At 36.6% G+C, this 13,176-nt stretch overlaps 1 protein-coding gene across 10 annotated transcripts in view; it reads left to right on the forward strand.

Annotated features, from left to right (window-relative positions):
- The window catches only part of DZIP3 (DAZ interacting zinc finger protein 3), a 109,504-nt gene extending 99,857 nt beyond the window's left edge, over positions 1-9,647 (forward strand). For all 10 annotated transcript variants that reach the window (XM_044251344.1, XM_044251345.1, XM_044251341.1 and 7 more), the window contains 6 exons: positions 1,133-1,258; positions 3,807-3,946; positions 5,245-5,365; positions 5,827-5,970; positions 6,056-6,157; positions 7,870-9,647. In XM_044251344.1, coding sequence (XP_044107279.1) covers positions 1,133-1,258; positions 3,807-3,946; positions 5,245-5,365; positions 5,827-5,970; positions 6,056-6,157; positions 7,870-7,980 — 744 coding nt within the window. In that variant the 3' untranslated portion in view covers positions 7,981-9,647. The remainder of the gene's footprint in view (positions 1-1,132; positions 1,259-3,806; positions 3,947-5,244; positions 5,366-5,826; positions 5,971-6,055; positions 6,158-7,869) is intronic.
- Positions 9,648-13,176: the final 3,529 nt, after the last annotated feature.

Consider the following 13,176-nt stretch of genomic DNA (forward strand, 5'->3'; position numbering starts at 1 on the left):
TTCAGTATTTTTAGCAAGATAACTTTATAGACAGTGATGTATGCAATGTCTTTCTTTTGTAATGTTAAATAAGAAATGTGGACCTCATGTATCCATTTTAATGTTTCCCACTAACCTTTCAGCTACTGGTTTTAGTATCATTACTTAAAAGGGTTGTGCTGATGTTCTTTTTTTTTCTTTTAAGATTTTATTTATTTGGTTGTCAGAGAGAGAGAGGGAGATCACAATTAGGCAGAGCTGCAGGCGGAGGCAGAGAGAGAAGCAGACTCCCCGCTGAGCCAGGAGCCCGATGTGGGACTCCATCCCAGGACCCTGGGATCATGACCTGAGCCGAAGGCAGCAGCTTAACCAACTTAGCCACCCAGGCCTCCCTGTTCATTTTATTTTTTTTATCTGTTCAAAAAATAGTTGAACTTCTGCTTTATGCTAGTGCTAAATCTGGCACATGGTAGAAACTTAATCTGTTCCCTTCTGTAGCCTAGTCAGTAAGGTATCCATCCCATTGGTAGATGCTAAGAAGGGCTAGCTTTCCACCAGCCCCTAGGAGATGCAGTAACACCTATAATAAGCATGTCTACAAGTCACTGTAGGAGGGTTTATGCCGCAGGCCCACTCACTTCAGCTTTCTCCTCTCATTAGAGCTAAACAAAATCAAAACTCCATCAGGTAGTACAAGTTCCCTCCAATACATAATCAGGAAAAGTAATGTTTTCTAAAGGCAACTTTGGTTCTTTTATTCATCAACATGGCCAGTACTCAATGAGGTGTGCCTTTGCATTACCCTATATTATTATAGTTGGAAGGGAACCTTAAAGAAATCACCTAACTTAACCCTCTGTTTTGTAGATTAGTAACCTGGCATCATCCATGGTTACCCAGCTAGGGGGAAAGAAGGTGAGACTGGAACTCACTTCTCTTCTCTGTGGCCTTTAGTATATTTGACAGTCCTTTGCTTTTCCAAATATTCATACATTTAATTGTTATGACAACACCATTTCTACTGCTAGGGTTTTGAATCTAGATTTCAAATTGAGTTTTTTCCCCTCAACAGCCATTGTTCTGAGTTTAGATTTTTGCCTACATAAGTCTATAAGTGTGTGAAGTGTTTGTCTTTTTAACCTTTCTATTTTAGATGCAGCAGTTCTTGGGAAGACCCCTTGTGAAAGAATCTTTCTTTAGACCCATACTCACTGTTCCTCAGATGCCTGCTGTTTGCCCTGGAGTCATCTCTGCGCCTGGCCAGCCTAGAGCCCCTCTGGTACAGACTTCCTTTTGGTTTTTTATCTTCATAGTAGACTTCCTGAATGAATGTCTTCTATTTATTTGATAAGTGGTGATGGTGGTGGTAATAGTGGAGGGAGGAAAACTGAATGATAATTGAATGAATAGTTCCATTTAAGGCACTGTGCTAGGAGCATTACATACATCATTTCATTAACTGATAATCCATTTTGGGATATAAAGATACATACATTTTTATAGTAGACAATCCTTACAGGATTTTATGATTTTGCTTCTATAATAGGCAACAATACAAGGTAAATGACATTTTTTAATAGATCACTTATATTTAGCATGTTTGATGGGTAGATTAAAAAGCAAAGAAAATTATGCCATAAATCTAAAGAAAAATTTATTTACACAAACATAGACACACATAGGTATAATAGGACAGTGTTTCAACTTTATCTATAAAAACAATATAAATAGCATCATCTTGGAATAAATTACACTATAAAATTATGAATCTTCCTAGCTACAACTAGGCATATAAACCTTACCCAATCTTGAAGAGGTAATAGGAAAATTTTAAATGACCAGGATTATTAGTTGTAATCTTGGCAAAGGTGGTCAACATTTATTTAAAAAAACATCTTCTCCTCGAAGACTAATGTTAAATATAATTAATGAAAAATTCTCTAACTTGACTTTTCCATAATACATTCTCATCAGTTTTTTTGTACCTATAAACACTCTCCCTTTGAAATATAGTCAGATGGACTCATTTTTGTAGAGGCTGCCTCTGCAAACAAATATGTGTATAGGCCTTACCATGTTAACTGATAACCACATCTTCTTATCCCCATGATCTCACAGTGTTGCTCATGTGGTTTACACCTGCACTATTATATAAGGAGCTACATATATAAAACTTTATTGAAAACTTTAAAGTATCTCAGCCTCCTAGTACTACTTTCTGATTCCTTGGGAAAAGCTTGATACTGAGGCAAACCGAGATTTCTGGGCAGTGTTCTCCTCTGACTTAGTAGACTTTGTATGAGTTATTTCAGTAGCTATTAGTCATAGCTAATTTTTCATGAGTAATCTTATATTTGAAAATAACCTGTAGAACGTTAGGTAAAAGTTGTCATTTTATAATTATCCTAGTAATCGGATGAAAATATTCACTTGGCTGATATTAGTTAGAATCTTAAAGCTTCTAAGAAGAAACTGCCCTAAGATATATCAAAACTTTGATGGTTTCTTGGATTGGAGGTGTCACTACAACTTCCACACCACTTTTGTCTGTAACATTCATGAGACATTGGGCAGACATTCTATTAGTAGTCTCATCTTTATTCCTTTGAAAATTGAAACTTAGCATTAACTACTTTCATATTTAGAAAAATTATAAAAATGCAGGGGCGCCTGGGTGGCTCAGTGGGTTAAAACCTCTGCCTTCAGCTCAGGTCATGATCTCAGGGTCCTGGGATTGAGCCCCATAGTGGGCTCTCTGCTCAGCAGGGAGCCTGCTTCCCCCGCTCTCTGCCTGCCTCTCTGTCTACTTGTGATCTCTGTTAAATAAATAAATAAAATCTTAAAAAAAAAAAAAAAAAAGCAAATAACATAGAAATATATCAAGTAGAAAGTAAAATTACCCTGCAACTGAATCCTAGGAGATAATCACTGTTTACAGATTGTTTATAACTTGAGACCTTTTTCTATGCACATATATTCAGGTTAAGTCTCTGCCTACGGCTCAGATCATGATCTCAGGGTCCTGGGATCGAGCCCCGCATCAGGCTCTCTGCTCAGCAGGGAGCCCGCTTCCTCCTCTCTCTCTCTCTGCCTGCCTCTCTGCCTACTTGTGATCTCTCTCTGTGTCAAATAAATAAGTAAATAAAATCTTTTTAAAAAATTTAATATAAAAATGAGTCATACCACAAATATTATACCACAGACTTTTTAAAATGAAACATTTCATGGACATCTCATACTCCAATATATAGATCTGTTCTTAAGGATTGATTGGTGATGCTATAATCCCCCTATTGGCAGACTAAGTTATTTCTAGTTTCTTAAAATAGCAGCAATAAACACTCCCTCTCTTTTTTTTCCCATTTTATTTTATTTCTTTTCAGTGTTCCAAAATTCATTGTTTATGCACCACACCCAGTACTCCATGCAATACCCACTACCAGGCTCACCCAACCCCCACCCCCCTCCCCTCCAAAACCCTCAGTTTGTTTCTGAGTCCACAGTCTCTCATGGTTTGTCTCCCCCTCCAATTTCCTCCAACTTACGTCTCCTCTGCATCTCCCAATGTCCTCTGTGTTATTCCTTATGCTCTGTATTTCTATACATTTGCAATTACTGAAACTCACATATCCCCTTTTTACAAATAAGGTAATTATAAAAAATAAGAAATATTATTGTGCTAGTTAAATAAAACTCCAAAAGGGGAATGTGTAGGTCAGTATTCCTCTTCATTCTACCCATTTTCTGAAGTATGGAAATACTGTGTTGTCATGGAATATTACTTCCTAATAACTGAAGCTGATGGGTTATAACTGTGCTCCTTACAGGTGACTGGTATAGCCTGGACTGTGCCGGCACCTGTGGGAGAGGCTGTGTCTCCCAGTGCAGGTCTGGGAAGTGATCCCCCCATGATGAATTGGGAGAGGATTACAGACAGGCTGAAAACTGCTTTTCCACAACAAACCAGGTATCTTAATTTTTATTTAGTTGTGAGTACAGATCATACTCTACAGTTTCCATAACTGTAATTAGGACAGTGAAACAAATACAAACACACAAATATATTATCTTAATATGGCCTTGGTAAGGAAAATGAAATTTAAACAAATAGTGTTCAATATAAATGCCAAACCTCTTCACTAAATTTATTAGTCTCAAGTTATGAGAGAATCGGTTTTTAAATTTAGGTTTGCTCCTTTATTAAAAGTGCAACAAGTCATAAACCTATCCAATTTTAATGCCACCAGCTGCAATAATTATCTTAATAACCTCTTTACAAAGTGAATTTTAAATTGATTATATGCTCTACAAGCCCAAACATCAGACTTTACCCTCCTATTTCCTTAATGTTATTAAGGGCTCTTAGTTTTTTTTAGCGAACACAGTTAAATGCAAGAAACAATGATTTTACTGTGCTTTTCACAGTGCTGATTTTAGCAGAAAGATATTTAATGTTTCTTCTCCAGAAATGAAGTTTTTTTATCTTTACTTTTGTATTCAAGGAAATCTAGTTTTTAACCAATATTTTCACATAAAGCCTAATACTTTTATTTAATGGACATATTGTTTTGCTTCAGGATTAGATTATGGTTTTATAAATATAGTGAATAGCTAATGAAAATAGAAAAGTAATACAGTTGTTATATATATGTATGAAATGAATAGTAAATCAAAGGTAGTTTTACAGGGCTGATGACCTGACACTTCATTTGGGAAAGAAACTATTTCATTCTGCTCTCTCTACCAAAAAACACATTCAGAGGCTTTGGGTCAAGGGACTGTGAGAACTGAAAGAGAAGAAAAAGAACATATTGATTAATTGTATGATAAAGAAACCTAGAAATATTTTAGTGTGTCTTTTAGCTTTTCTGTTGTGTAATCTTTGTTTTGTTTGAGTTTTACAAAAGTACAATTATTAACATAGAAAAGAGATAGACCTATAGTGACATAGTTAAAAAGGAGTATTTTAGTCCTAATTAAAAGCAGAGACACAATAAAAGAGCTCATTACATAAGTAAGTAGGTAACAAACTCAATTTTCATACAAGCTTTCAAAAACGGTTAAACTTTTTTTGGAAAGAATATTAAACTTCAGGATTTTTGTTTTGGTATAATATAAATGTAGATAGATGTTAGCTCAGCTCTAAAGGACCACATCTATATGCTGCTACATATCGTAGAATGGGATTTTGTGCTTTGTGTAGAGGGCACACCCTCAAGGCAGTAGGAAAAAAATCATCACTGCTCTTTCCTTGATCTCTCCTAGAAAGGAGCTCACGGATTTCTTACGGAAATTGAAGGATATTCATGGGAAGTCCTTATCTGGACTGACATTTGATGAAATTGTGTACAAGATTTCCCAATTTATTGATCCCAAGAGAGCACAGGTAAAAACAAAAAACCTATACCTCCCTGCCCTTCTGGGTAGTAGTGAGTGGTCTTAATTATGTTTATAACATCTCTGTAAATCAATAACCTGTAATCATATTAAATTGTCTATTAACAGTTCAACTTCAACTTAACAAATGGCATAGGAAGTCTTTTTGAAATACTACCTGATCATTCTGTTAAAACTGACCCTCTTGAAATTTCTTCCAGGTTGCTTTCACTCTAAAGGAAGACCTCTTTTCTAATTTTAAAGAGTATATAATTTTTTTTTCTTTACCTGGCTTTGAGTATACCAGTAATATTGCTAACGTTTTGTTTTCAAGATTTCTTGTGCATTTAATTGACTTTATACCCTTTTGCTAATTCTCACTGTATCCTGTAACCCATTTTCTGTGCTATTCTATTAGTTATCCCTGTTTTAAAACACTTCTGAAAAGAAGTGTAATGTTGTTGTTTTCAGAGTCAAGGAAAGTCTGTGCCGAATGGTAACTGTGTTTCCCCCAGCCACACACCTCCACAGTCTAATACTGCCCAGCCCCCAAAACCAGCCTGGAGGCCCCTCAGTTCACAAGGGCCTGCCTCATGGGAAGGAGCCAATAATTTGGTGAGATTGAGACCGTTGATTCTAAGTACATTTAAATTTGAGGAAAAAAAAGAGCTAAGTTGAACCTTATGTGTATTTTCTCTAGGATGATGAGGAGGAAGAAGAGGAGCCTTGTGTGATCTGTCATGAGAATCTCTCTCCAGAAAACCTCTCTGTTTTGCCTTGTGCTCACAAATTCCATTCTCAGGTAACTCTTTAAACTTGCCTTTTTTTATTTTCTTACTTTTAAATTTTACTGATTTTTTTCAGTTAAAAAATTAAGTGTCATTTCAATGCCAGTTTAATATAGAGAAGTATATGAAATAGTAGAAAAATGATCTGTAGAACTATCCTGAAACCTCAGAATTCAAAGTAAGGTTAGTATAGTTAGACAATTGAAAATTCAAACAGTACTAATAGATAAGTAATGAAAGTCTAGCTTTTTTCTTCTTTTTTTAAAGAAATCTACCTTTTTAAATATCTTGCCGTTAAATCAGTTAAGCAAGATTCATGCTGCCTTACTTGAAATCATATGCAAGTATCATCAGATATTGCTGTAGCATGAGTTCCACAGACTATAACTTGGGGCATTGGAGTACCACACAGAAATATTTAGACCTGTTTTCACCATTCCTAGCCCCAGTTTGTACTGTGCTTTCTCAGATCTCCATACACCTTACAGGAAAAGAGGAGACAATGATGAGATTGAAATAGTACGGAGTAATTCCCTTGACTAGAAATGGAAGGAATGTTAATTGACAGAGCAATTCAGTGGCAGTTTAGCAACAGTGTCACTTCATCCCGATTTGCTATAAATAATGGATAGTGTCTTTTGTCTCCATGTACTGATGGCACCCTACCATTACAAAGCCTAAGATTTGCCTTAACTGGCTGTCTGGGCTCTTGTATTTGCTCTTTAGATACTCAGGTTTCAGTTTTGATGTTAGAAAAACAGGAGACTGGCATATCTTTTGTTGATTCTTGGCATTTTTAAGTCCTGGTGTTGTTGCTGTGCAAATGCTATTGATATGCAATTTATGATCCAAGTCTTCTGGTGCAAAGATGTAATTTGACCCAGGAAAAGATAATCTTACATAAGAAAGTCTCAGGAAATGAATAGTGGCCAGCTCATTCAAACTATATCTGTAAAATGCAATTTCAAAGATATGTGATACCTACTACAGAATTATATTTTCTATCTATTCTGATATGAAGAAATAGACACAGAATGGCTAATCCTAAAATATCAAGAAAGATAGTTAGTCATTTGAAGTTGGTTCATGAAACTTACAATTTTTGCCATTTCCCATAGAATAGAAAGCAGCTAACCGATTCAGGTTACCTTTTAGGGTTACAGTTAGCGGCCTAATATATAGGCCTATTCTCAATCCTCTCTCATCTGATCTCGCTCTCATTATTTATACAGGTAAAATGGATTTGTTTTGGGAGAGTTAGTATTCAAGCAAATGACATAACAGCTCATAGCCCAAGAGTACTATCATTGTCATCAAAGAGCCATCTGAAAAGTATATCTATTATCTGGGGATTTTAACTTCAAAACACCATAGGCACTTAATACAGGGCATTGGTGACTTTTGTATATTATTTTTTTCTAGATTATACATGAGGACAATATATAATAAAGTAGAGGAAAAATATGTAGCAGATTTCCTAGCCTTCTTGTTAGGAAGAATTGTTAAGTCATCCTGAAAATTAGGGCTGGGGAAAGGATCCTCATCCAATAAACTTGCTGAAAGGTGTAGTGCTGTTACCAGCTATATTACTCAGTGAATCACAGAGAAGGTGCCATTACTGAGTAGTTGGCTTGGCAATTTACTAGAAAGTAACTGATTATATACGTAAAAGTTGCCTCTTCTAGGCTAAATCAGAGAGACTGACATGAATATTTTTGCTCCTTAGTGCATTAGACCTTGGCTGATGCAACAGGGGACATGCCCAACCTGCAGGCTCCATGTTTTGTTACCAGACGAATTTCCGGGTCACCCCAGCCGGCACTTGCCAAAGATCTGATCCAAGGGGATGATTATGCAGAGGAAGTTCAGTTATCAGATTCCAGAATTTAGTTTTGCCTTTTATTATGAGCTGACAGTGTGAGTGGTGTGAAGCAGTGTGCGCTTTGTACAAAAAAGAAGCTAGTTAATCTCATCAGAGCTACAGCCAAAGAGGACAGGACCCATTTTCAGGACTTAGAGCTGAACTGAAAGGGATAAAATTTTAAAAGTTACATTACGTTTACCCTTATATTAGTAAGCATTTTCTTCCAATGTAAACATCATTGTTAGCACATACCTTATGATGTTTTTGTCTTTTTCCTTCTTATTCCACGTATCCATTATTGTCTCTCAGTATATGCTACATCTTAATTTCCTGAAGTCAATTTAAGAGGAAAAGTAGAATAGCAAACAGGAACATTCCAGATTTTATTTTTTCTTTCAACTTTTTAAACTGCTTACAAAGTACACAACTGAATTATTTAAACTTCATCCCTATCTTCCCTTCTAAATACGGCCTCTAAATATGTGCCCATGAAGAGATTATGAGCTACATGAGGGTGTGGACCATACAGTGGTGTGTTGGAGCTTAGCTAATAGTAGTTTGTGAAAAGTGACTGTTGAAGTTTCAAGAATTTTGTGAGCCAGTGATCAAATTGTTCATAGCTTGAAATCTGCATAGTAGGAGTATTTACACCATAGAAATTTGCAAATGTTATAAGTCAGGGTTTCTTTTTTCCAAGAACTTGCTGTTAAACATTTGCCAGTATGCCACTGGGACCGTGTCTGATCCTCCTGTGTGTTCTCAATGCCTTGCACAGTATGTGTAGCATAAATATTCCCAGAATCAAATCAGGAAATTGAAATGAGTTAATGTGTAAATTAAGTCACTTGCTCAGTTGAATAACTGTAATATTATGTTCATTTGTGAACATTGTCATTGGATCTTATACTTGAAGGATTTTTTTTTTCTGCCTTAAAAGTTTCTTAATTTCACTTTGTCATACTGCAGGGTATGGGGTACTGTTTGTATGTAGATGCTTCTTATGACAAAGTTAACATTTACTGGGCTAAGCTGCTATCTAAAGCTTGTCAGTAGGAACTTACTTAGAGGTCAAAAACCTATTTTGAAAATAGTATTGTGTAAATGCTGTAAGTGTTGTACATGTCTCTAAAAAAATCTAAATTCAGTTACCATGTAAGATGTTATTTGGTTCACATATGTTTCCATAAACTAATGAAAATGATACTGTGAATAAGTGTTTTGACTCTATTTTATCTGTATATTTAAGTGTAAATGTATCTTGAAGTTACTTTAAATCTCTATTTAAAACTGCTATTTCTGTAATTGTATGCTAAATGTTTTCTTATGTAGTGACAATAGACTGGAAAATGTGGAGGAAAATATTCAAAACAAAACAAAACAAAAAAAAAAAAAAGGAAGGCAGTCTCCTAGACACTTAAAATGCCATGAATGTCTCAGAATTGAAAAATTCAGAAATTATAAGGCCTTCAGTAATTATCTTGTCTAACACCTTGAGGTCATGGTCTTACAGCAAACTATCTTATAAAACAATTGTTTCTTAGTTTGTTTACATCAATGATTTCACTTCCACGTGGGAAAGATTTTATCTGTATATAAGCTTAAATGTATCCTGAAACTATTTTAAATCTGTTTAAAACATCTATATTTGTTTGTGTTTTTTTGTTTTTTTCCCTGTTATGACAAAGAGTAGGAAAATACCCAAGATGGCAGTCATGGAGACTTGTAGAATCATAGAATGTCAGAACTTATGGGGTCTTTAATGATCCACTAGACTGTCCTTCATAAATACATCATGCCTAAGATCACATGGTCAATTAGTGGCTGGGCCAGTCCTAATTCTTTAAGGTCCTGGCACTTGATCACATGCTTTCTACACAAAATCAGGCTGTAAGGTTTTATCAGTAGTGATCCTGCTGTTCTTGGACCTAAGGACAGGGCCTGAGGACTCAACACAGTAGCTGATATGTAGTGAGAAGGTAGTAGGATTGTACTTTTGAAAGTGATGTCCAATTCTGCAGCTACTAAAGATAATGGGATTGTTTTATTTCTTATTGATGTGCAAACAATACTCACTGTCAATCCTGTGGCTGCTGACAAATCTAGAACCCCATCCTTCCCAGAAATGCAATGAGGCAATATTTATATCAAGAACAATCTATAAACATCTAGTGATATCATTGCAGATATTGTAAAAGGATATATCTTGTAATGTTTTCCCTCAAATTTATTTTGTCCATATATATGTATAATACTTTCCAGCTATTATGAGATTATTTCAAATGTGTTTATTACCTCATTTGATCCACTGACAATTCTAAAGTGCATGTTTAGTGGATGTTCCTTAAAGGATGATAAAACTAAGGCCCAAGTAAGAAAAATAATTTATCCAAAGTTATAACCACGGAGTGGCATTTTGGGATTTTAATGCAGATGTTCTGTCCCTTAGCTAGTGTTCTCTTCTAGTAGCTAAGAGCCATATCCCCATTTTGGATTGACTTTCTGCAAACAAGAAAAGTAGTTTTTTTTCTTCCTTGTAAATACTTGTCAAAATAAAATGAAACAGGTTCTTTTTTTTTTTTTTTAAGGTTTTATTTATTTATTTATTTGACAGACAGAGATCACAAGTAGGCAGAGAGGCAGACAGAGAGAGAGGAAGGGAAGCAGGTTCCCCGCTGAGCAGAGAGCCTGACGTGGGGTTCAATCCCAGGACCCTGAGATCATGACCTGAGCTGAAGGCAGAGGCTTCAACCCACTGAGCCACCCTGGTGCCCCAAAAATGAAACAGTTTCTAAACCTACTAATATTTTTCGAGTAGGAACATGGTATTGAGTATATAAGAAAATATATACTGACTTTTCCTTCAGATTCTTGGTTTGTTTGGGGTGGTTCCAATTAATGCCTATTGTTGTTGACATAATAGTGCCCCCTCTCACAGCAGTGTCCCAGTCTTGATGATGAATTATATCTTATAGTTAATTCAGGGAAGATGAGCTTAATATTTTTACCAGATTGAAATTTAGTAAGAATTCTCTACATTTATAAAAGTTTCCTGAGATGCCTTATCAATCATATGGCCTCTTGGGTAAGACTTCTAGAACTACAGTAGCTAAGGAATATGATGTATAGCCAGATGAAAATAACAAATAGTTAATAATGGTAGGCAGGTTTTCAGTTAATGGACTCCTGTTAAGTATGGACCTTGGACCACATCACATTTACCTGCTCTGTTTATAAACAATACATATTCCAAGAAGCCTTTGGGTATCTACATTTGGAATGAGCATGCCAGGTATACTGAAGCATGCTAAAATTTGAAAACTGTTGGTATAGAAGAAAGTGGCTTTCTCAGGCAGATCTATGTTTGAATTGTTGAACCCCCATCTTTGGAATGTTGTGAAATCATTAACTACTTTTACCAATCAAAACTTTTGTAAAATGGGGAAAAAGACTACTTGCCTGACAGAGTTAGTGTTCTTAAATGAACGTTTATTAGTCTTCATTTCCAAAGTAGCAAACCTTCCATTAGCCATTCAACATGTTGGAATTCACTCCTTGATAAAATCCTAAAAGTTCTTGTATCTTCAACTACTCTTATTAAAATTAATGGAGGAGAAAAAATTCAGGGAAGATGGTAGAGTAGGAGGAGCCTGAGCTCACCTCATCCCACAGACCGCTAAGATAGCAGCTGTACCTATGCAACTACCCCTGAAAATGACTTGATGACTGGCAGAACAGACCTTTCATAGTCAATTGTAAAGAGGCCACATGAAAAAGGGTAGATGGGAGGAGTGGGAAAATGGTTGGGAACCAAAAACCCCTGTGAAACTAACCACAAATGGGAGGGACACCACAAGCATGGAGAAGAAAAAAGGATCAGAGTTTACGCCGTGCACCCCTGGAACAGGGGACCCACATTGGGAAGGCAAATGCCCATAACCTATGGTCTTGAAAACCAGTGGGGTTTAACTCCAGGAGCTTTTAAAATCAGCAGGGCTTATCATACTTTTAAAATTAGCCACCTTAAGTCTCGGAGAGCAGAGGGGCAAGGAAACTGATTCTCTGCCCTTAAAGAACCAGCTTAATAACTCACCCAAGACAGCAGAAAAGCTGCATTTTTTTCCCAATTTATTTATTTTCAGAAAAACATTATTCATTATTTTTTCACCACACCCAGTGCTCCATGCAAGCTGTGCCCTCTATAATACCCACCACCTGGTACCCCAACCTCCCACCCGCCCACCACTTCAAACCCCTCAGATTGTTTTTCAGAGTCCATAGTCTCTCATGGTTCACCTCCCCTTCCAATTTACCCAAAAGCACATACCCTCCCCAATGTCCATAACCCTACCCCCCTTCTCCCAACCCCCCTCCCCCCAGCAACACACAGTTTGTTTCGTGAGATTAAGAGTCACTTATGGTTTGTCTCCCTCCCTATCCCATCTTGTTTCATGGATTCTTCTCCTACCCACTTAAGCCCCCATGTTGCATCACCACTTCCTCATATCAGGGAGATCATATGATAGTTGTCTTTCTCCGCTTGACTTATTTGGCTAAGCATGATACGCTCTAGTTCCATCCATGTTGTCGCAAATGGCAAGGTTTCGTTTCTTTTGATGGCTGTATAGTATTCCACTGTGTATATATACCACTTCTTCTTTATCCATTCATCTGTTGATGGACATCTAGGTTCTTTCCATAGTTTGGCTATTGCAGACATTGCTGCTATAAACATTCGGGTGCACGTGCCCCTTTGGATCACTATGTTCAAGATCAAAAGCTTTTGCACAGCAAAGGAAACAGTTAACAAAATCAAAAGACAACTGACAGAATGGGAGAAGATATTTGCAAACAACATATCAGATAAAGGACTAGTGTCCAAAATCTATAAAGAACTTAACAAACTCAACACCCAAAGAACAAATAATCCAATCAAGAAATGGGCAGAGGACATGAACAGACGTTTCTGCAAAGAAGACATCCAGATGGCCAACAGACACATGAAAAAGTGCTCCATATCACTCGGCATCAGGGAAATACAAATCAAAACCACAATGAGATATCACCTCACACCAGTCAGAATGGCTAAAATCAACAAGTCAGCAAATGACAGATGCTGGCGAGGATGCGGAGAAAGGGGAACCCTCCTACACTGTTGGTGGGAATGCAAGC

This window comes from Neovison vison, chromosome 6, assembly GCF_020171115.1.
Source record: "Neovison vison isolate M4711 chromosome 6, ASM_NN_V1, whole genome shotgun sequence".
NCBI classification, from domain to species: Eukaryota; Metazoa; Chordata; class Mammalia; order Carnivora; family Mustelidae; genus Neogale; species Neogale vison.